Raw genomic sequence first — 26,479 nt, forward strand, 5'->3', positions numbered from 1 at the left:
CCATTAACGGTTTTCTGGTCGGACGAGGTATTTATTTCTGGGTAATTCCTTCCCAAGTAAGAACTGCATCTGTGCTGCCATCAGACAAAGTAAATATTAGTTATTTGAGATGAATACATTTGAGTAAAGTACACGAAGTTTGATTTTGAATGAATACAAGTTAATATCCATAGATTTATTTATTTATCTTTATAACCTATTGGAGAGTTCTGGTGTCTCAAAGATTCCAGATTTCAAAGTGCTCTCTTGAAGCTATGACGTCAGCTTGGCGCCACAATGATTGCAATGAGTTCTGTATTGCCATTAGTTTTCCATGATGATATTGAATATACAAATTACCTGATTTCAGCTATCTTATTATGTAATTGCAAACTTCTATATGGTGATATAAAAAGTAAGCCAATCACTTCCATACGTGGAGCATACCGCAGCCTCCCAAAACACACATACGCACTCGCCACCCGCCTGTATGTCGCACGCACGGGAGGCCGTCCTTAAATGACCTTAGCTGTTAATAGGACGTTAAACAAAATAAACCAAACCAAACCAAACCACTGACAACTGGAAGGTTGAATCAAACGGGGTACAAGTGAAATGCCTTGATCTCTACATCAGAATAGCTTTAGTTAAACGGAAGAAAACACGTCCAACATGCGCGTTGTAGTGCAGCCATTCAGATGAATAATTATAAAAAAAAAAGTGTAGTTATTGTACATTGGAACAATTAAATGCGACATATTCTTTATGTTTAAAAGTAAAATTCTATCAATCAATTACTAATGTATAATGCATTTGGAAACGTTTGTAAGTGTGTTTAAGTGCTGGTGTTTGCTGATGTAAGTTGCTAACTGGAGCACCTCTGATAGTTTGTATTCTGCGGTATTTGGTTTAAAAAAGAAAAAAACCAAAGAATACTGACTTAATAACAGAAGTATAATTCAAACTCAAACTCGATTAATCAAGTTCGAGTTAAATGAGGGTTTACTCTATATGCACGTTCATATTCAAATACTTTATTGAATTGGAAAGTGGGCCCAAGAAGGATGACGTGTACAAGGTATTGTACAAACACGCGTAACAAATACGCACAAACATGTATAATGCAAACAAGCCTAAATATTATGCCATTTAGAGATATTCTCTATAGTAGAGGGAGCTCCAAATTTGATAACGTTCCTTTTGCATTACGTATGGAACACAGGGGCTTGGCACGATTTTTCCAAATGATGGTCCATATATATATGTATTATAGTGTCATTGGCACGATTTTCCAAATGATGGTCCATATATATATATGTATTATAGTGTATGACACTATAATACATATATATATGGACCATCATTTGGAAAAATCGTGCCAAGCCCCTGTGGTATGGAATATAAAGAAACCGTCCTGTAGTACAGACTTGCCTGGATTAACGTCTGTGTATATGAATATAAGTTGTAAACTCTTAGTCTAGTATAGATGTATACATGCCTAATGCACTGGGTAAAAGTAAAATAGTTTCATCTTCATTTGTGACCGGCCGGATAAATTCAGAATCGTCCGGTAAAGCAGCTAAATTTGAATATCTTTTTAACACCTGTAATTGACCGATTTTCCCCATAGGAGTAGCCGAGTCGACTGCGATCAGTATGTATAGGCTAATCAGAGTTCACGACGACAGGTCATTCTGCATGTGACTATGCATGTACTCGATGCACCATCACATACCTATGAATACCTGCGTATAAACTATAAACGGGGTCGCCTAATATTATCAGTGTACATTTTATTATAAAGCACCGTAGAATTTCTTCGACATGCAATGTATAATTTTTCCACTTCAAACTTAAAAGATACTATTAGAAGCTCAAAATTTGGAGGCTGGTAACAGCGTAAAGTATCTAATTTTGGTACATGTATTTTATAAAAATAAAAATAAAAAATCATCAATAAATACTACTGCCTTTCTTGTTTTAAAACAAGCATATACTTACACTTTGTCGGCGCTGTAGCATGGCGATGGTTTCTGAAAGTCAATAAAATAATTGACAATGTGAAGAAAATTCACGTCTTACAAATCTAGAATTTATAAAATATTTATTTTTATATTTGCTATTCAATTAAGGGCTCTCAATTATCGTATTTTCTGTTGCCGACACGAGCCTCGCCTCTCAATGTACAAATTTATTATAGCTCACAGTCCGAGACGGTACTGGGTAGTGCCTATATAATATACATTGTATATGTGTGTGAAGCCATAACTACTGCTATTTATTTTCATCGTCATTTTATGTTGTATCCCAGAAGGACAGCTCTTAAAGAACTAGTTCTGAACACATACACAGTACATGTGTACACAGTAGATGTGTATCGTGGAAGTCCAAAACGAAAGTAGAAAATTTAGAAAGATGTGATAGTTATGACGTAAACATTCTATTTATGGTAACAGTGCTGTACACGTAGTGGTTCGACAACAATCTTATTTATTGCGTGACTTTTTATTATGTACATGACCTGTATTTCTAACAACTACATACAGGTATATTCAAAATAATATAAGTGAAATCAAAGCTATTCCTCACAGCCAGTTCCTATGCTGGGCCTCGTTGCATTGGCTTTTCCCCCTATCTATTTTTCTGGGTAGTATGATCCGTGTACAACTTCCCGTAATGCTATACGGGTTGGGCAGGCACGCACCCCGGATCTACTACAGCTGTATACAGGTAATAACACATACAATGGTTGTATACTAATAACACAAAACTATTGTATACATGCTGTGTTTCTATTTAGCAAGGAGGGCCCTGACACTATTTAATATACTGTTAACTCAACAGATATACATGTAGATATCATTTAGAATATCTTAACTGAAAATAGGAAAACCTGAATCCTTTTGATATGCACACGTGATCTATGGATCCAGGAAGAATGTCCAATAAACTAACACGTGATCCCGAGTAAACGTATATACAAGTACGTGTTTCGGGCACTGCGAACCATATTTATCAGAGGGTTGTTAGATTTAAAGTCTTTAATGCGACTATACGTCATTTCAGACAGGTATTATCTAAAAGGTGAAATAGGCTGGGGGTTATTTATCATTTTTCAATGAAATCTTTATTTCCAGAACATAGCAAAGTTCATGGAGTACAATTTAGATATTTGAGATAAACCTATGAATGACCAGTGTGCACATTTTCCTAGGAGTGCTGTCTACGAAATCATCCACCGCGAGGTTAAATAACTGAATTTGTCGAGTGGAAAAGGAAAGTGATTATACGAGGTAAGTGACAGATTGATATTTATCCTTTACCGTATTTATCTTCTAAATAAACCCCCTCGTTAATAAATAGTGTAAAGCTCAGTATTAAAGTTTGGGATGACCTTATCTATGAACCAATTTTAGCTTATTGATCCTCAAAGTAACACCCACTCCCCCCCCCCCCCCCCCCCTCCCGTAGTGTTAAGTTCAGTAATGGATATAAACGGTAATGTTAGTAAGAATTAGATAAATAATGGCAGTTGCTCACAGTAAATAACATGATTACATAATTACAAAAAAGGGCTACTGTTTTTTTTTGTTTATTAATTTACTCCAAAACGTGGGGGGGGGGGGGGGGGGGGGGGTTAATATGAGACGAAAGAAGAAAAAAATGGGTACTTTGAAATTTGAAGTAGAAAGCCGATAGAAAACGGATCTGCCCTCGATATATATTTTACCTGTGTGCTTTATCATGTTGAAAATATAAATATAAAATCACTAAACTTCAGTCAGCATTAATACATATTGGATATTGTTTACCAAATTTACTACATCTACCATACGTAAATGATTCGAAGCCAGGCATAGAAAAAAACGAGGTACTAAACCGTTATCTACAGACTTAATTTCGTATCGCTTCAAGCTTGTCATGTTTGTGTAGTCAGATCGAGTCGTCACGTCGGGGTTAGTCATCCGCCATATATCGTACGTTTCTTTTCCCAGAATCAATATCATATTACAGAGAAAGTTGGGATCTTGTGTCCGCCTGGCGACCTTTACTGGGAGAGTCCAGTTATAAAACTTAGGCCTAACCTCATACTAATCGAAATTTATTTTATTGTAATAATCAGTAATTGTATTATTTTAACGGGATAAATGTTTACTAAATTCAAAAGAGGTATTGGCGCATATGTTGGCCTGTTCCGACCTATCGGTGACCGTTTTCAAAATAAAAAAATTAATGTTAAAAACTGAATTTTTGAATACAAATCTTAAATCTATAAGATACAATTATTTTTATTTTCGAAAAATTTTGTCTGTTCATTGCAATAGATATTTCAATAAATGGCCGTAAAGTTGCATCATCGGGCTATTTGCAACTTGCGAGTGTTTTTCCCCCCGCATTCAAATCATTTTTTGACACAGAGCGCATCGTGAAGCCTAACTTTTACAGTGTCTAATGTTATTTTATGTGCCAAAAGACAACTATAATCCTATTTTTAGAAAGTGGTCCTTCGATGCTCTGGTATAAAAAAAAAAAAAAACAACCAAAAAAACAAAAACAACAACATTGATGATATACATGTATAATATTTTAATTTAGCATTAACTAGACTGACTATAACTGGATGACATCGATATAAGTCTTATTGGACTTCTTTGATGTATTTACATAGAATTCCCATCTCCCCAAGTCAACATACCTCTTTCACAATACTGGTTATTTGAAATTATTAGATTAATTGGTTATGTAGCTGGACCATATATAATACAATAGACATATTACATTGACAGAATATTGACAAAATAGATGGCATTGGCTTTTGTTGCCTTTGTCGAATAATTGAAGTATAGATAACATCAGTCTTACAGTACATAGACCCCAATTAAGGTCATTCAATGGTGTACGTAAAGATATCTCTGTTTTTGTGTGTTGTAAACTTTGTTTAGTTTACAACAATTGTGAAACAAGTTATATCAACTTATATTAATTGTTAATCGCACTTGTTGGCCTGGAATGGAAACCCATGAGAGGTCTTACTGTGGGAGGAAACCGGAGTACCCGGGGAAAACACACGTGGTCGGGCAGGTGACCCCATTCCTTTTTACGTCCGATCGGGGAGGTTTTGTAGGCTTTATAATCATGTAAAGCTTTGTTTACCGAACGACATAACGACATTTCTTATTCAATTATATTTGCAAAGAGTAATTGCCCTTTATTTATTTCAGAATTTGATTTTTGTCTGGAGATCTCTTCCTTCATTTCTAAACCGATTCGACTATTTTTGCAAAAAAAAAAAAAAAAAAAAAAAAGAAAAGTGTTGCCTATTGTTTATTTTATCATCTGAATCTTGTCCGGAGTTCTCCTCCTGCAGTTTTTAGCATATCTATTTAAAGCTTGAGATAACAGACTAAAGAATAATGATGTAACGTGTAGAGCTGTTTTCCTGAGAGGTATTTTGATTGGACGTTTACAAACGTTATCGCCCTTACATGTTTATCTCTGTTGATTCTCACCGTCAGTTTAAAACCAATTTCTTTTAAACTCTGCATACTTTCCTATGATATGAGATTATACTTTCTCAGCGGCATTTTGATTGGATAACTGGTGTTATATTTCAGCATGTGTATTTACTTGACACAATAACGCATTTCTTTTCCGCACTATGCGGACGAATGCTGTGTCGCCTTACTCTTGTTTTGATGTTTGGGCTTTGAGGCCGTGTCACCTTTTCTCTAAACTCTATCATTTTACCCAACGTTGATATAAATCACTAATACCTCAAATGTTATTACTTACACAGGTAAAATATAGATCACAACGAGTACGGGTACGTTGCAATAAAGGTCTGAATAAGCTTTATGTACATGTATTCTTAGTCCAATTCACGGATATAATGTTATCTTGGGCAGAACTTGGTGTCAGAAGTATCTTATAGATGTAATGCGTCTTCATATGAAACTGACTGTTAAAGGACTTTAACTTCTAACAAACTAATACATACATACAGGAACAACAAATTGTAACAGCATGTAAATTTGAGTACGGTTTTATAAATACGGACCCAGGTGTCCCGGTATAGGAAGCGTGTTTGGCTTCATTGACTACACATGCCGTGCAAATTTAGCAATATCTTTGTTGAATCATGTTTTTAAAATGAGATCTTAGGTGATGCCTTGAATGACATCTCTCATTCAATGTAGCTTTGTTTTGAGACTTCAGGCAGTTTCCAAACAGCTAAGCTAATTTTCTGTCCTTGTAGAAGATTGAAGTCAATGCCATCCTTGTAGAAGATTGAAGTCATTGCCATGGCTTGCAAAACTAGCTATTGTTGTTAGATAAAAGAAAGAAGGTCAAGGTTACACGGACCTGGGTAGTTCACCTATTTGGAGCTCTGACAAAAAGCCTTATTGTCACCGATTTAATGGAAACTGTGTATGATAATTTTTGGTATATTATTTTTGTGAGTGAAATGTCGCCATCCCCTTAAAAGTATCTCGAGAATTTTCTTCTAAAGATGTTGATTTTGGAAATGTAAATTTTGAACAATGGATTGACACCCAGCTGGTGAGCACTATTAATCAACACTACACTTACCTGGATTTGCCTGCCATACCAATGCGATTCATGGTAAATGTCAATGTGGTTATGACCTCATGAATGTTGAAAAAAATCAGTTTTATTTTTTATATTTATATTATGATTGATTTTGATTTGATTTGTTAAAGCACCCAATAAAAAATAAAGGAATGTGATGTTGGAAATGTAGTATCTCTCCTGTAATGGTCGACGCGGTATTGACGTCATCATCTTTTCTAGTGAATGCAACTCCTTCGACAATACAGTCTTAAATATAACGACAGTATGCCGTACATATCGGCTAATACCCTAACATTTCCTCCATATCTATTTAAATGACAGCTCCTTGAGATATGCCATGCAAAGGTGAGGTTACAGATAGTCTATAATTCAATCATTAGAATATATAGCCAGAAAACCTAATGTAGTTTAGTCCACTTGATCCAAAATACCGGTTAGCTTATACGCAGCGTCCGTCCATATGCATTCATATTTTTTCATTGAACACTACTTGTCAAGAACGAAAGAAACGAATTTTGACCAAATTTGTTATGAAAAAAATGTGGGGGAATGAAATTCAACGGAGGTCGAAGCTCCCTTCGGGACTGAGGGACGAAGTTCGATTGGAGAGGAAATAAACGTAAAACCACCAAACTTTTTTTCTTTGTTGGGGTGATGGGATATTGAAGTTTTATCTGCAAGATTTACGGAGGAAGTGTCATTCATTTTGTATTGCTAACGACTTAACTCTTAAAGCAAAGGGCGGGGCCCGAGAGGGGAATTTATGTACTATTTAAATGTTCTTGTTTGTAAAGGTCAAGAAGTTCTGTAAAGGTAAAGGAATTCCGTGAAGGTCAAGGAATTCTGTAAAGGTCAAGGAATTCAATTTAATTTTCATTTAGAACATCCTTGGATGAAGAATTTTGATAAGCCGAGAACTTACTTATCATCAAAACGTCGACAATATCTTTATTGATTTTACATGATGCATGAATTGGATTTTGACCTTTTGATTTTTATCAAGCATACATACTGCTTCATGCAGATCAACATCCTTAATAAAACATTTAAACGAAATCGTTTGACCAAGCATAACTTATAATATCAAAATCAAAAAGTCCACAGATTCTAGTAATGGTATGTCAAAACATAAATAACCCAACATCAACATTTATTTAATTTATTAGTAGTGTCTTTACATTTTACAAAGAAAACATAATCGCAAAACAAAATAATATTGTACTGTCGATATCTATATTTACATACACAAAAAGCAAATTCTTCTTGTAGAGAAAACAAAAATCAACAAGGTCAGGAGCCAGTAACTGACCTTTGACCTTCTACGCCAGGAGAGAATAATGTTATCATAAGTCACAGTTTATATACGATGACGACTTATTGCATGTAAATTGTTATGATGTGGTATGATTTATACGAATTTACAGTGACGTCATAAGCGTGATTTTCTTTATTCGTGTTATTTATTAATTTAATTTAATTTCATACATAGATATAAAACACGTACCCATTTAGCCTCACATTTATTTAATTGCTACAGTGATAACGCTAATTTCTACAGTGATGACGCTAATTTCTACAGTGATAACGCTAATTGCTTAAGTGATAACGCTAATTTCTACAGTGATGATGCTAATTGCTACAGTGATAACGCTAGCTGCTATAGTGATAACGTTAATTGCTACAGTGATGACGCTAGCTGCTATAGTGATACCGCTAATTTCTACAGTGATAACGCTAATTGCTACAGTGATAACGTTAGCTGCTATAGTGGTAACGCTAATTGCTACAGTGATGGCGCTAATTGCTACAGTGATAACATTAATTGCTACAGTGATAACGTTAGCTGCTATAGTGATAACGCTAATTGCTACAGCGATAACGCTAGCTGCTATAGTGATCACGCTAATTTCTACAGTGATGACGCTAATTGCTTCAGTGATAACGCTAATTGCTACAGTGATGACGCTATTTGCTACAGTGATAACGCTAGCTGCTATAGTGATAACGCTAATTGCTACATTGATGGCGCTAATTGCTTCAGTGATAACGCTAATTGCTACCTTGATGACGCTAATTGCTACAGTGATAACGCTAGCTACTATAGTGATAACGCTAGTTGCTACAGTGATAACGCTAATTGCTACAGTGATAACGCTTATTGCTACAGTGATACCGCTAATTGCTACAGTGATAACGCTAGCTGCTATAGTGATAACGCTAATTGCTAGTGATAACGCTAGCTGCTATAGTGATAACGCTAATTGTTACAGTGATGGCGCTAGCTGCTATAGTGATAACGCTAATTGTTACAGTGATGGCGCTAGCTGCTATAGTGATAACGCTAATTGCTACAGTGATAACGCTAGCTGCTATAGTGATAACGTTAATTTCTACATTGATAATGCTAGCTGCTATAGTGATAACGCTAATTTCTACAGTGATAACGCTAGCTGCTATAGTGATAACGCTAATTTCTACAGTGATAACGCTAGCTGCTATAGTGATAACGCTAATTTCTACAGTGATAACGCTAGCTGCTATAGTCATAACGCTAATTGCTACAATGATAACGCTAGCTGCTATAGTGATAACGCTAATTGCTACAGTGATAACGCTAGCTGCTATAGTGATGGCGCTATTAACACCACACTCAAACCTCGATATAATGCCAATCACAATGTACAATATAACATCTATGTTCCACCTTTCTAATGATGCAGTATAATATCGATATAATGCCTGTCATCTGTCACCGTACTTTAACATTAACTCTTGCGGTATAATATTTATATTTCAGAGTATTAATCATTGGACTTTTTAACCAAATAATGTGACAATGATTAAGTTGTGATGTCTTATCTTTTCTAAATGTATCGGTTATAATTTCTACTTCTGTAAGACGCCGAAAAAATTGATTTGCAAGACGAAGTATTGAACTTCATGTGTAAGGTGTATCAGTTCATCTGTTACCATGATCCAACACGAGAAACATTGATAGCATACCGCATAGTTGTTAGATTTCCGCTACTAATACTTCGCTAAGTTGTCCGTGCGGACCTAGATCACAGGTATCAAATTTCGCGCAACTACTCTTTGTAAGCATTCTGCAGTCAACACTTTTGTTTGTATGAATTAATATTCGCTGTGTATTTATGATTACGCTTTATCTAATGACTACGAATATTATCAACTGTACAGTATGATCATGTATAATACATGTTGGCTATAGACGACTCCAATTACAGAAAATTATTATATTTTTGATATCCTGTGATACTCTTGAAATATAAATGGAATTCACTAATTAGTCGCGTTCTATATTATGTTCTATGGTATAAAATACAAATGTTTATTCCCACTGATAGTGGCACTGTATAACGGATGTCCGCTTTATCAGATGTACTCTTAAACTAACTGAAATTTAATGACATTGACAACATCTCGACATTATATCTGTTTTATTGATTTTGTGATATACACCATATGACTTGACCTTCAAAAAGTCTCGAAAGATATTAAAGTAACAACATTTCCCTGAATAAATTCAAATGAGATTCCAAAGAAACAATATCAAATAATAATAATAATAATAATAAAAACACAAAACAAAACAAAAACAAAACATCAAAGTAATGCCATTAACAATCTGATGTTCGTTTCTATACGATGAATAAAAAAAATCTAAGACTCATTCCATAACTTATGCCTTGTCCGGGTTTAAAATATGCAGGGTTGATCGATGGATCTGTTACATGCTGTGCCAGTGCTATTAGACACGTTTTAATTTGTACGGTAATGATAGTGATCCAACTCGCTTTTACTGCAAGACAATTAATCTCTTGACAACCTGTATTTCTTTAAGATGCATGTGCGGTCCCAGTTTTCAGCTTAAAGAACTCTAGAAATTTGACCTGTTGCAGTGTTTTTTCCATGCAACTTTCCCATGTTTAAGTATACAATAATACAAAAATTTATAAATAGTGATCATTATTATTTACAATATATTTGAAGGTAACAATGATCATTTACAAAGTGACTAAGCTCTAAATAATAAGTCTATTGTTATTCAACTCACAGAAAATCTTTCATCTGAGACTAGGTAATATGGAATAAATCAAACGAGTTCAATCCAACTGATGTGCCACGAGCATTTAGGCGATTTGAATCAATATTTGTTTAAAGAGTTTGATACAATAAGTGAATAAAAACAATCCAATTTTTTTCAATATAAGAACAGGCGAGTTTTGGACGGTACGTTTTTCTCTTTAGAGTCATATATTCACTGTGACACCATGAAGTATCCATGACGTCACAATAGTGTCATTACACACGCGGCTTGCGATATTTATGACATGGTCATGACATGGTAGAACAGACCAGTTATGTGACAGATCTTCTTTTGCCTCTTTAAATAATATATCAAAATGTTCATGTTTATTTCAAATATAAAAATTTTCTTATCTGAAAAACCATGTCAGCGGGTAAGGTTTCAATAACGACTGATAATTGCGATTTAAATCACTCAAAACTGTTGGCCAAATATTCTTATGTTAAGCGAAGGTTGAATATTCGCTATGATTATAGCGAAAACTAATGGCTTCAATGTCTTTGTAATGAAGAACCAGATGGTCTCGAAATTTGAATAAAGGACAAACTTATAAAAATCATTGTTCATTATCTGAAAGCACATGATTGATAAGTTGATAAGGTCGGCATTCATTAGCCTGCATTTGTCTTACTCACATATTTACAGCTGGACGATGTACAACACACACGCATTTATTCAATATACAAAATATGAAGATGATTGATGAACCGCATAGGACCTTAGACGTGATTTTACGAAACGAGTTTTATAGAATTAAAAGAAAAAAACTTACATGAAAAAAAAAATCATTTTAGATAATTTTGATTATATAACCGAAAAAGCAGGCAGGTTTTAAAAATAGGTGAAAAAATGAATAAAAAAAAAACTAAACAAGTGGACGGATCAAGTTTTTTCGTTGTGCCATTTTCAAATCATGACGTTACGTTAATGTACAGTCAAACCTCGATGATTCGAACTTCGTTGATTCGAATTTCTCGCTGTATCGAACTTTTTGCTTGGTCCCGAATTTTTTCACTATATAACACTACTAACGAAACTATGTATGATTCGAATTTTTATAAATCGAAGTTTTCGATGTATCGAACTTTTTTCATGACCCGTTAGCTATGATATTATAGGTAATTGACATCTCATGATTCGAACAAAAAATTTACCTGTACTGACCACTGGACAGGTCGTGACCCCTGCGGCAAGATTTCACACCTCTCCCCCAAATGCCCTGACTGACAATAGGGATAACGATAGCGTGTGTTGTCACTCCCGATTATGGAGTTAATTAATAATCAGACCCAATTGATAGATAAAAGGTGTATTTAGAAGCCATGACATTTAATCACTCCGGTAAAACATTTCGGTAGTCGTCTCTGATAATCTCCGCCGCCATTGAAATCAGCGGTCGGTGAGTAAATTTTACGGAACTGTAAAACAACCGGACCAATTTTAAACACAAACAATTAGCGATAGCTTCACTCATATTCAAAGTGTCACGTTTCAAACTTATACATAAATATCCAAGTAAATCGATTATTTGTCATTCAATCATGCATTCTCCAACCGATCGGCATTCCGTATTTTATATGCACATAACGTAAACTCACGTGTCTTTAGCAGAAAAGCCTAACGACTTACGTAAGTGTGCATTGTACTTCTTTTGCTTTATCTGTTAAACGCGATATAAGTGTTTTTTAACTGATACATATTTTGTTTAATTAATAAAATGCTTAGGTATAATTACTGATAAGAATTTTTATTTTGTTGTGTTTGAGGTAGATAAATTAACTAAACTTTTCGATGTGAGCCTGACAGGCGACGATCAACACGAAGACACTGAGGACATGTAACGTTAACTGATATGGTCATTATCAAGAAAACATCGATCTATTGTCAACCATGAATAATTCGAAGTCCCGCTGTTTCGAAGTTTTTCTGTTAGTCCCTTGAACTTCGAAACATCGAAGTTTGACTGTATATATTATGACATTATTATTGATTTCTGTGTAGTGCTTCAAATTGAAATCTCCCAGGGTATAATACACTAGTGACACATACAAAAATATTACAGGACGAATACATAAAAGGCCGATTATTTGATAAAATACTTTTGGCAAAAAAAGGTTCATTTTAAAGAATGAATCTAATCATATAATCTTACATTAATGACTTGTTGACCAAGAGAGTATGAAAACAAACCCCACGTAGCCGACCTTTTTGTGTAAATACAGTCGGGGAATCCAATATATATCACTTCAATTTGTCAGATCTTAAAACGTCTGCAACTCATTTAAGCATAAAAAGCGTATTATATACACGACCATGAAGATATATTCATATGTATACAAGTATTGAAAGGACATTATTTTAATTCAGTGTATTATGGCTAATTTTCCATTGTTTGTACGCAGAATGTGGCTTTCTGATTGGTTGAGATTTTTTTTCATACCACATGTTTTAGATTAGAAAATTATTTTCAAAAATTAATTATAAGCGTTGATGTCAATTTTTTTTAGTTTCATCGGGGTATGAAAAAAAAAAATTGTTTGCGAACTGTATAAATCTTCGTATTTAAATAAAAAAGAAGGGGGGGGGGGGGGGGGGGGGAATGTATATTCCGGAATCTTTGAAGATAGGATACAATCACTGCACATAATATGACTGTAGTTGGTTAAAAAATTGTTATCTGTGTTCATACCATCCTTAATCTTTGGCAAACCGCAAAAAAAATATGAGCCATCGAAAAAGAGATTTTTACATTACATGTGGATGATTATTGCTAATTACGTGCGACGACTGACTTAATGTGAACTGCATATGTTTTACATGTATAAAATGTAGGCAGTTCATTTTTACTTAAACCTTTCATAAATGATATATATCTCGTTTTTCATCTATGCCATCATACACCGCACTCTGGAAAAGGTACATTACGTTTTGATATTTCAAACATATTGTAACAGCTGTAATCGTATTAGAATACATCAGATCGAACCCGAGGCGTCTGGTTTACTTGTTTAACACTATCGAACGAGCTAAAGAGGGGGTAGGTAGCAACTAATATATTACAGGAGGGCCTTATCCTCCTCCAAAGAAGAAAGAATCCTGCCATGGGTAACAGAAACACTGATAAGAGCTGACCAGTTTTCTAGATTATACTTTACAATGTCAAAGAGCAATACTTTATAGCTGAGTCGGTAGGAAGCTGCTTGTTCTTTACCAGGGTGAGAGTGAAGTAGATCACCTGATAAGCTGTATCCTTGGATGACAGCGGAGTAGGTCACGTGGTCGGCTGTATCATAGGGTAACAGTTGAGGAGGTCAGGTGATCATATGTACTCTAGTGCCTGATTCTATTGTCCTTACAATGGATTCGACCAGCTCATTTATTCACTGAAATACAGAAAGCACATAATTGATATAATGCTTAATAGTAAAAAAAAGTAACCTTATACAATTTTGAAAAAACTGAAACGCAGTAGTTTCATTCGAGGTGATATATTATTCATTTTCTCGAGAACATATTAACATCGAAATTGAACCATCGATAAAACAATCTTCATGGAAAACATATTGAATGTAACAAAGCATAGGTTTGACCGAGATTTACGTGACGGAGGTCGCCGACGAAGCTTAAGACGCTCACCCTTTCGAATCACATGGGTTTAGTCTCATTGTAAAACGCCCAATCCCGCATCTAATTATCGATTTCGTCTACATGTCGGTATTCTCTGTTAGGTTGTCTCATCCCAATCACGTCTCTTAAAAATGAGACGCGAGTGGGATGAGCAATCGCGTCTCATTTTTTAGAGGAAAGTTGGTTCTTGCTTGCAGATCTTGTTAGTAGGTCTACCACTACAGTAGTGTAGCCGCATAGTTTTTACGACTTCACAAACAATCAGGTATATTAGGCAATACACTACCAGCTTCTTACGTTATATATACAGCTTTTTTGTCGACAGCTTGTTTTATTCCTTTGAGAGGTAATTTATAATTTTCGCATTCGGACAGCTCCCCCGGATAGTCAACATGTGTAATCTGTTTAGGCACGGGGTCGTCAGAGTTACCGTCATCGTAGCATCTGAATGAACAAGTATCCTGCTTCCCGAAGAGCCAATAGGTTTTCACTTTCCCCTTTCCCTACAGCAGAAAACACATTCCAGTGAAAGAAATACATATTACTAAATAATAAAAATGGGGACGTGGTGATTAATATTAAGGTAATAATACGTGTTTTCAATTGTTGTAAACTAACAGTTTCCATTTAGTAGACTTCTTAATAAAATTAAAAGTGTCCTCTGTCATCTTGTTTTGTGACAAACCGTTACATGACGATTCTCTGGAAGTACCGTGACACCATACTTACATAGATTTAATATTATCAGTATAAGATTTCAAAAATTATCAAGAACATGTTTGCTCTGAATCATGTCATTTAAAACGTGGCATGCAAGTTACGGCAATCCTGAGAGACACAGGATTTCCTCTGAGTTCATGTTAAAATAGTTTGTTGCAGAATAGGTATATGGCCTCTTATAAAGCACCCGTACTAAGCATAAGTACCTTGCCCATGTTAATCTCGTCGTATTTAGTTCGTCTCTGCATCAAGTATATTCTTTCCTTCTGTAGTACACTGAAGGAGGAGTATGTCAGATGTATGTGATTGGCTAAAAGAAAAAAAGTTATCTTTTGAATTTCATTTATATAAACATCGATCAATACATTCAAACCAAATAATGGATTATGTAATCATTAATATTGATAAACAGGCTTTGCCTATATAATTTTCCAATTATACGCCATAAAAAAAACCCCGGCAGATATCGAATTTTAGGTCGCTTGTTCAGTGAAATTGATATGTAATCTTCAGTTCTTGATGATTGAAGATATTTGGAGTATATATTGCACAGCTCTCCAGTACTGACGTACATGTTGTATTTACAGTCAAACCTCGTAAATATTGAACTATGATAACTAAACACCCTGCTTAACTCGATGTAAACATTCAATTTCAACAGTAAGCAAGAGGCCCAAGAGTGTTTGTATAGTTCAACTGCTTCTAATGTAAACGTTGAAGTTGATCTAGGTCATTTATGCAGATGCATAACTGATTACCACTTGATTCAAATTTAAGAGAAGGCGAGGTTTATTCGGTTAAATTTATTTTGTACCCTTCACTTAAGCATGTTACACGCCCAATATCAGGTCTCTAGGCCTCTTGGTTATTGAAAAGAAGTTGCTAAATGGGAAAAGCTGACGCCGGCCGGATATAAGCTGACTTGCCCTTCTGGAAGGTTTAAAAACGGCTACTTCCAATATTCGGGACATCTCAAATTTTTTCGTGACCCAGTTTAATTTCAGATAGATGCCTATTCATTATTGATTTAATACCAACTGTAATAAAAAACACTGCAATTTCCCTCATTACAAAATTTATTTCTCTGAATAAGAACATACAAAAAACAAAAAACCAAAAAAAACCCACATTAACAACTAAAATAAGTAAAACTTAAGTAACGCATTACGTCTACTCGAGTTCTTCATCCAAAATGCCTTTTTAACCATCTCTCCAAAAATCATATAGCGGGGTATTTTTTTGCCCGTAATACCTGACATCACGGACCCTGAAACAAGAGATTACATGGTTGGTTAATGTTCAAATAACATGTAATCACAAATTGTCGCGTGTTTTATTAATCATATTTATTGATAATAACACGCCAGTTTAAAAACATTTTTAATTATATTTTTTCCGATTCGCAAAAAAAATGTATGTTATTTCGTCCAGAAATACACTTAAATTGAAAAAACTCATAAATAATCAAATCACGAAAGCTTTATATAGCCGCGGGAGATATCGGAATTATACTGCTTTTCTCTAACAAGATTTATCTCGGAATTGCATAAACCTATCAGAATACATATCATTGCATATTATTCTCTTCCTAATAGTTCTAGGAAATCTAGAGAAAATGCCTATTCATTATTGATTTAATATCAAACGTGTTCCGTTACAGAAAAGCGTCGAAATCAAACATGAAAAATAACAGCATCAATTGTCTCAATTTTTCTTATTCCAATATTCGATATATGCCTTCAAAATCGTACCTGTGTTGATTCCAATTCGAAGTTGCACTGGCCCAAAATCTGCTAACAGAAAATCTTTTTCGTGTACCAACTGGAGTAATGCTAGGGATATGTCTGCTATTGTTGGCATGTGCCGATCATCCTCTCGTCCAGTCATACCTGTAAAAGATTCAAAATATTTGAAAGAAAGAACAAATTCCTTGAACACCTGATGGATGAAATAAAAAGTCACTAGTTTGACCCAACAGAGACACTATTTCCAACCTCAAATAGTCATTATTTCCACAATCCCTCAGAAATTCACCATTTCCACAATCCCTTAGAAATTCACTATTTCCACAATCCCTCACAAAGGCACTATTCCCGTCCTAACAAAGGAAATATTTTCACTCTCACAAAATCAGTATTTCAATCCTGCCATCTATGATTGTAAAATAACCAATTGTCACATACGGCAACGTTATTGTAAACAAACCCAGAAATAGAAACGCAGACAAAACCATGTTTATAATTGATATTCACTCGCGCTTGTAGTGTAGTGCTATGAAAATGCTGAGTGGAGACCCCTTCTGGTTTAGTTTTAGTTCTTTGGTTTTTCAGTTCAAAACAATGCTATTTCCAAAACGTGGCGAAATCGCGAGTACGGCACAGTAAAATCAAGAGAATCATATCAAGACTTGACAAAAACTTACTATACCTAAAATATTAGTCATTATAGTTAAACAAAGTCTTGAAAGGGGCTCACAACCGAGAGACAAATGTACACAGAAAAAGAGCGAAATGCTATGAATGAGTCCCTAAAGGACGAAGCAGTAGAATTACAGCTTTATTCAATAATCAAAGCATGAAAAGTGCTGGTATTAAACTTATGCATTTTTATTACGATTTTGTAGATATATGTTTGATTGCTTAATCGCCCCATTAATATCAAGGGTCATAAAAAGGGTCTCCCTGTCGTTATTGGTGACTATCTCATTGAACAACGTAAACGAGGCTCATCGCATGTCATCCAGATAAAGTGTCTTGCCCAAGGGCAGAACCACGACACAACCATAACACAGAGCGGCCCTAAAAACACAAACTGACACGGGTAGGGAATGTCGAACCACGAACCTCGAATCTTTACCGGAGATTACGCGGGTGGCGCTCTAACCGACTGAGCTTTCGTGGGCCCCAAATCTTACAAAGCACCTGAATTGGCAATAGGATATATCTTATAGCATACCTGCCACAATCATACTGCTATCCCTGAATGTCTGCGCGTGGAACGCATCATTGTTCTCCGTCAGAGTCTCTATCCCGTTGTTAAGATTCGATAGAAGTTCTACCACTACCGCAGGAGAACACGATGACGTTATAGCGTGGAAGTTATGTACGTCAAAGAACATTACTGTCAAAGACTTGATATTCTCGGCATGTCCGATCATGTCATTTTGGAATCGTTTTGCTACAACTTCTGGAACCATCTGGTAGATAAGAGAGTTCATCTTCGTGTGTTCCTCGCCAAGTTGTTTTGTTGTGGATACTAGTCTTAACGAGTACCTTTGTATACTGCTTGTTAGATTGTCGGCGACAAATATCACCAACGGACACATTATCAAAACGATGACTAGACATGACACGCTGATCGAGAGGTCACGTGTAGAATCGTCAATGACAACGTCAAGTCTACCAATAATTTCAAATCCCAAATTCTGTTGAATTTTAAGCAATGTGTCTAAATAGAGGGTCATGTTATCAAACCAATATCGGGCTTTCTGTATATCCGGATAGAAGACCTCGCTCTCATAATGCTGGATCTCGAAACGAAATCCATCTATAATTGCAAGTAAATCACTCCCGGCTTCACTGACTCCAGACGTATACAAGCGATCAACTCTGTTTGAATAGAGTTCGGCAGTTTCGTAGAATGCACGAAATCTATAAATAACGGTGTTGTACATTTCAAAATAGTTCTGTTTCGAGACTCTTGTTTCGAATCCTCCCTGTACGAAGAAAAGAGTTCCAAGAGCTCGTTCGATACCGACGTCCTGTTTTCCACTAGTTAGTTTGAGATAAGCAACAAGAGTTTTCCAGACCTCAGCATCCTTCCCACGCGTTATGGATTCATACAGCCAGGCAATCACCACACGGATAATGTTCGTATAGAAATCGATCTCTACCTGTAGATTGTATTTAACTTTGGTCAGGAGTTGTCTATGCCTAACGAGATATTCACGGAGTCTGTCACGGGATTCGAATTCCTCTCGGTTGTCGGTGTCAAGGTTTCTCGGCCATTCCGACAGGGCGTATATAGCGTTGTTGGTGCCAATGTATTCCTGCAATAAGAACGTTTTCGTTTCCGGTCCCAGAGCGCTGAGGTACAAGACACTGGTATCCCTTTCTTGTTGTAAACGATGAATCAGATTTCCTAGCTCCACACTCAGTTGTAGCTCCTTGCGTGTCTGTGAAAGAAAAATCATGATTCGTGCATTCTGAATAATCCCATCTCAATACAGCTGTACTATTTATATTTCTATAAAATTACTTAACGTTTTTTTTTTTTTTTTTTGTATTTTTTGTTATTTAGTTTTTTTTTTGTTTTTTTTTTATGTTTGCTCGTTTTTTTATCCATATGATAGATCTAAGCATGATTGAAATGCGTTTTGTAGATTATCAGAGTAGGCACGAATGTTGCTAAACGAAAAATATTAAACATTTTATATAAATCGCTTATGAAAAGGAAACTATCATATTTTTTACCTTTTCGTTTTCCATCTTCTTGTTGATGGTGTCGGTGAGCGAGAAAAGTGTGAAACCCATAAGGCTGAGGATAGGTAGCAGTGTAAGGCACAGCATCTTTGTCAGCTGTGATCGTTTACTGGTGTTGAAACCTGTAGATGTAGAGTTTTTGGTTTGGTGTAAACACATTGTTACTGTCATAAACAGGGGCAATAAGGATCGGACAAAGGTTTTGACAACTTACAATCAATCAATCAATCAATCAATCAATCAATCAATCAAATTGTTTATTAAAGTGTCATATATCACAATTACATTGTAAAAGTATATAGTTACAAAGTATACTAAAATAATAAGTAAACATAGTTTAACATCGGGGATCAGTCATCTTAACCATTATAAACTATTAAATATTGATATCCTAAAATGAACTGTAACAATAAGCGATTTTTACATAATAAAACCAATCCAACCATTTTGAAAAGCAAAATTTGTAATATTATTTGCTCTTCAAATAATACTGCAAATATTGTTTTTCCATATGATTACAATTTTCGCGGTTTACATAAACAAAACAGATATTGCATTTGTGCTTATCGTAAAAGAAACCATAAATCACTTTAAGAAATTTATTGTGAACATAACTCTTTATGTAATATTATCAGATCACCTAAAATAGCAATATTACGTAACTTTGAAATATAAAAAAAAATGTTACAGTGCTTTATACTCAGTTTATTTCCTTCTCCAGTTGTTAGTATGTTGACTTCGACATGTTCAACAATGCTATGGAATTATTAACCATTGAAGAGTGTTTCTAGGGACAAAAATCAAAGATGGAGTCTCGTTGTCGACATGGAACATGGAGCGAACATCAATATTATCTTAGAAAGTGACACAACTTGTTGGTGTAGTCTAAGTAAATACATTAAGATTCGTTGTCGAATAACTGAGAGTAACGTACTGTTTTTCTTATGAGAATTTTCGTCATCAGGAAAATCTGCAGTGTTCGAGGGAATTGGTGATGCAATACACACTCCCTGTCTTGAAGGTGAAACGTGTTCCGCTAGGAAATCATGCTCATTTGTTGACGTGGGACTGAAATTGAAATTCAATGAAGTGGAACGAATGTTTACAATGCTTCTTTACAGCGTATTGTTGCGATTTTACTGAAACAACACTGTAAATTCCGCTGATTTTGTAGAACTATCTTTGTGGAAATTCCAGTTACCGAATAAACATGAGAAAACGTAATTTAACCAATTCGCAATAAAAATGTATCAGCATAGCCTAGTCCAATCAAATCAAATCGAAGTTTTGTTTATAGTCGGTTCATATCAAAACAAATCATCATCAACTCTAATGAGCTGTTAAACCGACTAATACAGTAAAACACATGCACAGTTACATGATAAATATAACAAAAAAACATACATAGCTGACTTCCCATGTCCCCATTCAGTTTGAACTCCAGTAATCACACACACTCTTTATCAGGTACTAATGAGGTCATTCCATGTACTAATGATATCATTCCAGGTACTAATGAGGTCATCCCATGTACTAATGAGGTCATTCCATGTACTAATGAGGTCATCCCAGGTACTAATGTGGTCATCCCGTGTACTAATGAGGTCATCCCGTGTACTAATGAGGTCATCCCATGTACTAATGCGGTCATCCCAGGTACTAATGGGGTCATCCCATGTACTAATGAGGTCATCCCATGTACTAATGAGGTCATCCCAGGTACTAATGAGGTCATCCATCGTGTCCTGACTCCCAATGTCCCCATTCTAATTTATTTTTATTCTATCTCATCTTTTTTTATCGTTTTCTCAAACTCAATGTGTCCTGGGTTTCACCGAAACACTGGGCGATGTGTTATATATTCTCTTGCTGTTTATCACACAATCAAAGCCACTGGATGATGTTAACAACTATATGTACAGTAAAATATATCAAAAGAAGGGGTAGACCAATGGCATCTTTTGTTCTGGAAATTTGATTTTCAGTAGCTGAACTGATCAACATGCTGGAGAACCATTGAAAAATACATAGATTTGAAAAAAAATATGACAAAATTCTAACAACCAAAAATTCTATAATAAAATAGGAAATTTATATAATGTGTGAATCCTACAAGAGTTTTCATTTTATATGAGGTTTTATTAAACGATCCTTTGAAGTTTTCATTTTTGCGAGTCTTAAAACATAGTTAAGATACTTTGTATCACATAACTCACAGAACTTTGACAGGTTTCAAAGTAAAAATGCGGAGACAAAATCATCAAAGGAAGCCATCTTTTTTGTGCCTTTTTCAATTCATGATGTAAAGCCATTGTCCATATTATGACGTCACAATCAATTTCTGACTGGCACAACAAACAAAAAAAAAAGCTCTAGGGTACATAACGCTAGTGCCATATGTAAAAATATTATATGATCGAATTTACTTGATAACAGACCGAACATTTGATAAAAAAAGCTTCTATAAAATATTGTTGTCTTGCAAGGTAACCCTCGACGGTTCTTACTTTGCGTCTGAAGTCAAACCCAAGGTATACTGGATTGGGTATAGGAAAATACTGGATTGCTATGACAGGTTAAAATATAACACAGCAATCATTTGTATTGGTATATGATACAGCATTTCGAAATTTTGACTTATAGAACAGTGTTACAAACATACGACATGAGTTATTGGGGTATTCTTGGCTGTCATATGTTGTCTGAAGAAAGTGTCCAGTACTAGGTATCCTTTTAAACCGAACATGTATTAACCATATGACATATCAACAATATGTGCTAAGGGGTCAAGTCTGTTAGAAAAAATGTTCGTCATCTTGACTACATAATTGTTTAATTTTATAAAATGGCAGATTGTAGGTGATGACAGATATATTCAATTGTGTAAACGTTCACAATCAATATATAATTCACTATTTATAGATTGTTTTAGAATACAGAACGATCTACTCACCCTTTCTTCCTTGCTTTCTTGCCCATATTTTCAATTCAGAACAGCACAGAAAAAAGTAGTAATACTCCAACCAAAGTCCTGTAGGTAAGTCTGTCCGTCTTTTCCTGTCTCGCCTTCGCGACTGAGCGTATCCATGGACACGGAAAGACAGCACCTGCCACCAGATATTTACATACCGCTAACATTACACTAGTTGTCATAGAAACTGTCTGTTGTCGTTAAAGTGTTTGTTACATAGGGAAAGTTTTGGTAAAATGACTTTAAAACGAATACGTTAGCGATAAATACAACTCACATACTCGCTGTTAATGATGAACGTGAATGGTGTCCCTATCTGGGCCGTTTTATGAAACTGGCTATGTTGAGGTGCTTATCAGATTACGGACACTGCTAAGTCTATCAGTTTCACCCTTGATGATTGCTGATGTGATAAAAACCTCTTTATTGGTCATATCGATCTGATCTGACGTACCCGACAGACCTTGAAGTCAATGACACTACAGACTTTTCAACTTCACTGCTCACCGCGATCTATACTTACAACTACCTGCATCGCAAACGTGATGTTGTATTTGTTGATTTTCCATTTACCTGCGTCTCCTCTACGCTCTGTTATTGTCTCGGTTGATCAGATGTCCAAAGACTTCCGGAAAATGCTAACAATATATGGTTTCGAGGGTTTCGTGTTGCTAAAGATCATGGCAAAGTTGTAAGGTCGACATTATGATCTCATTAAAATGCTCAATTTGATTATATTCATGTCGGTTCAGTTGTCACCACTCTAATTCTCATTTTGAGAACGTGAAATTAACTGGTTTGATAGAGATTCTCATTATTTCACGTATTACGATTTTAATCTATTTTTATTTTACTTTTGTGACTTTGAGTTAAAATCATCAAAAAATAAACATAATCAAGTTGTAAATATAGCCCCTTGGCTATCTCTCATTTGTAGAAATGGCAAGATTTGTTATTGATTTGGCTCCCATATCGGAGGAACGGGTGTCCCCCTGTCTGTCTCTTTGTCTGTCTGTTTGTTTGTCCATCCGCAAATTTAGTTCTCAGCTGTTAAATTCAGTATTTATTGACCAATTAGCATGAAATTTTGTGAAAACGTTCATTTTACAACGATACATACTGAGGTCAACGATCAAGGTCAAATGTCAAGGTTTTGAGGCCAAAAGGCTAAGATCAAATGTTGTATATTTTCACCGATGAACGTTATGAAGCAAAGTTGGACGGAATTAGACAAGGAAAAAACGTCTAAATAATCAATTCAAAGCTGACATACGAGTATTATACTGCTATTTACATTTACATTTCCCCAGCAAAAATGGAGGGGGAAGGAAACAGGAGTTCACTACAGTACTTGTATAATGTATGGTTTGCCTCCTTGTTATTGTTTCAAATGTCAAACGTCTGAGAACAGACAGCTAAATGTCAAAGGAAAGTTTTGAATGTCACGAATGGTACTATGTGGCAAATCACAGATTGTGAAACTATCTGTTGTGTAAAAGAGATCGGTTTCTATATAAGGAACCTAACCCAGGTTCGTTGATCTCGGGTCCATTGGGGTCTTACAATTAGATAAACATGAAGTATGGCAAATGGACATAAGCTCAAAACTAACCCATTCAATATAATCTATTCAACAGAACCAATGTGCAGAAATACACAGTACAGTACACAATAACATATATATCTCACGCACGCGCACAACATTCCTTACAATCGAGTGGCTGTAAGGATTTCTCCTACTGCTTACTATAAAGCAAAGACGACGGTTTGAGAGACGATAATACGTTTACAAATCATCTCTACTTTTACAGTAATATTACTTAAATATGGGATTTCCCCATTATCTCTGAAATATCAAGGTGAGCGATACAGGCCCTCTGGATTTCTTGTTAAATCTTAAAAGCCCCCCGACGACCATAATGACAATGCCTAACAAATGCGATTATCTGTGCTGTACCACTGCGAGATATTAAAAAACCAGGCGTGGTACAAGTAAGGTACTCTCGATGTGATAATTTCTAGGTGGGTAAAACTGTAACAACTGTGAAATTTGTCTCATAAGGAATCCTACAGTGATTTATCGATTGGTCGTAAGTGAAACACTCCCAGTGTGTGATAAACTGATGGAAGCCCTGGAAAAACACTCTGTATTAGATATATATGCCTTATATTTACATTTTTTACATTTCAGTCCAACTCATTACCCTAATGTTTATCTGGGCTGCATCTATGAACACATGATGCTGTATACTGGTTCTTTCCCTTAGTTCTCTACTCTCCGCTGGGGCTGCGCTCCACTCATAGCGAACGCAAGAGAGGTAACTGAGGCAATTGGAACCCCTCGTCATTTTTCACTGCGTTCGGATACGGGGGCGAGGTGTTCCGATTAGTAACTGAAGGGTGTGTTAGTCTAATAGATGCATTCTAAATCTCTAAATTATTGAATCTACATATCGAATAATATTGCTTACATTCCAGGCAGATTGCACCCTCACGATAACAATCTAATTAAAATCTAGATGGTCATTCTCACTACGTTACATGAACATCTAACAACACCCCATAAGGGTCACGTTCTGATGGCCTTTGGAATGTGTGTATTTCACTTTCAGGCCGAATTGCCATATGTGTCGATGTCATCGAAGCAAACCATTTCGTCACAACATGTACATATAGCTATATGCTTTGTGGGACGAAATTCATTTAAACAAATCGACAGATTACTGCAAGCTATGCACTCTAGTCATGCTAATTCGGACATATGAAATTCACTTCCAAGATTCTGGAAGTAGTAATTTGATTGGCTAATCCAAAAAGGTCATCAGAACGTGACCCCTTATGGGATGTTGTTAGATGTTCATGTAACGTAGTGATAATGGCCATCTAGATTTTAATTATATTGTCACGATAAGTGACTGCTCCAGGAAACCAACACCGTTTTGGATCGAGACTGAATGCAATGCTATCTATAACAGCCTATCTGTTAAATATAAAACTTACATAAAACTTCGATAGGCGAATAGTAACGTAGCGAAGGATTCTTTCTTGTAAATAAAATGTAACCTTTTGCATATGGAACGTGCTTTTGCAGTAAACACCAATGGCAAATGTTCCGAGTTTTCAAACAAATACATGTATGTTTGGGACTTTATTGGGTATGTTTGGGGGTGTGGTGAGTGTTTAAGAATGAGTTTATAATCTCAGCCATTTTTGTCAATCAATAAACACAAACTGATAAAGCTTGCATTCGGCCATTAACGGAATTTTTGGCGTGGTGTCATATTTGGGTTGGTAAGAACGATTATTTCCTTTTTATTTGTTTAAGAGTCAGCATTTCTCTAAAATAAAATAATTAACAAACGAAATAAGTAAATAAAAATAAATAAATAAATAAAAATAAATAAAAAATAGATAAATAAATAAATGATTAAATAAATAAATAAATAAATAAATAAATAAAAAAAAGAATAAATAAATAAATAAATAAATAAATTTGTTGGCTTGTCGACAAATAGTGGCCAATGAATGTAGCATTCGCCACGAACATGATATGATAACCCTAAATATATTTGTAGATATATTAAGATGGCTCTATTTACAAAAAAAACGTAATAGCCGTTAGCATTCAGGACAAAACACTGACCAGGACTGGCAAAATAATATGACAGTCTGTCTGTCAAAACTGGCCTGTCTATACCAATATAATTAATGTCTATGTGACGAATGGACGACGTCGACAACCATTGTCCATATGTATGGTTAGCTTAGCTTTCCATATAGTTCTTTTTAATATGTGTATTAACGAAACGCACAAGTTATTGCCGGAAAATGGTATTTCCATTGATAATTAAAAAATCTCGAGACAGATATGTGAAAGTTTTGGTGTATCAGGAGTATATTATAATATTTAGATGGAAACTAATATTGGTTTAAAGTTGACAAGTCATCAGAGACGGATACCCAATGGTCATTGGTAGGTTTTACTTTAGCTAATAGTAC

At 35.3% G+C, this 26,479-nt stretch overlaps 2 protein-coding genes across 4 annotated transcripts in view; one reads left to right on the plus strand and one right to left on the minus strand.

The window, feature by feature from the left end:
- The first annotated feature begins 2,692 nt into the window (after nucleotides 1-2,692).
- Nucleotides 2,693-26,479, plus strand: part of LOC117344880 (beta,beta-carotene 15,15'-dioxygenase-like) — a 44,158-nt gene continuing 20,371 nt past the window's right edge. The window contains exons 1-2 of one of the 3 annotated variants that reach the window (XM_033907744.1): nucleotides 2,693-2,709; nucleotides 3,194-3,272. The gene's annotated coding sequence lies outside the window, so the exon portion shown is untranslated. Of the gene's footprint in view, nucleotides 2,710-2,966; nucleotides 3,273-26,479 lie in introns of those variants that run through there. The other 2 variants (XM_033907745.1, XM_033907743.1) reach the window with 2 other exon arrangements.
- LOC117344879 lies at nucleotides 13,279-22,610 on the minus strand. Its single transcript, XM_033907742.1, has 9 exons — nucleotides 22,463-22,610; nucleotides 20,444-20,577; nucleotides 19,501-19,631; nucleotides 17,984-19,202; nucleotides 16,780-16,917; nucleotides 16,197-16,295; nucleotides 15,235-15,338; nucleotides 14,606-14,811; nucleotides 13,279-14,064 (listed from the first exon to the last, which is right to left on the minus strand). Exons 1-9 carry the CDS (start codon nucleotides 22,486-22,488, stop codon nucleotides 14,058-14,060), a joined length of 2,064 nt encoding a protein of 687 aa, XP_033763633.1. The 5' UTR covers nucleotides 22,489-22,610; the 3' UTR covers nucleotides 13,279-14,057.

This window comes from Pecten maximus, chromosome 16 (genome assembly GCF_902652985.1).
Source record: "Pecten maximus chromosome 16, xPecMax1.1, whole genome shotgun sequence".
Classification (NCBI taxonomy): domain Eukaryota; kingdom Metazoa; phylum Mollusca; class Bivalvia; order Pectinida; family Pectinidae; genus Pecten; species Pecten maximus.

What these genes read in the sequence shown, in the direction of transcription:
- LOC117344879 (XM_033907742.1), bottom strand. Translation starts at nt 22,488, where the DNA reads ATGGGCAAGAAAGCAAGGAAGAAAGG. An exon ending in AAATTCTCATAAGAAAAACA is followed by an intron (nt 19,632 to 20,443) that starts GTACGTTACTCT and finishes CTACATCTACAG; the next exon opens with GTTTCAACACCAGTAAACGA. An exon ending in ACGAGATTAACATGGGCAAG is followed by an intron (nt 14,812 to 15,234) that starts GTACTTATGCTT and finishes TTTCTGCTGTAG; the next exon opens with GGAAAGGGGAAAGTGAAAAC.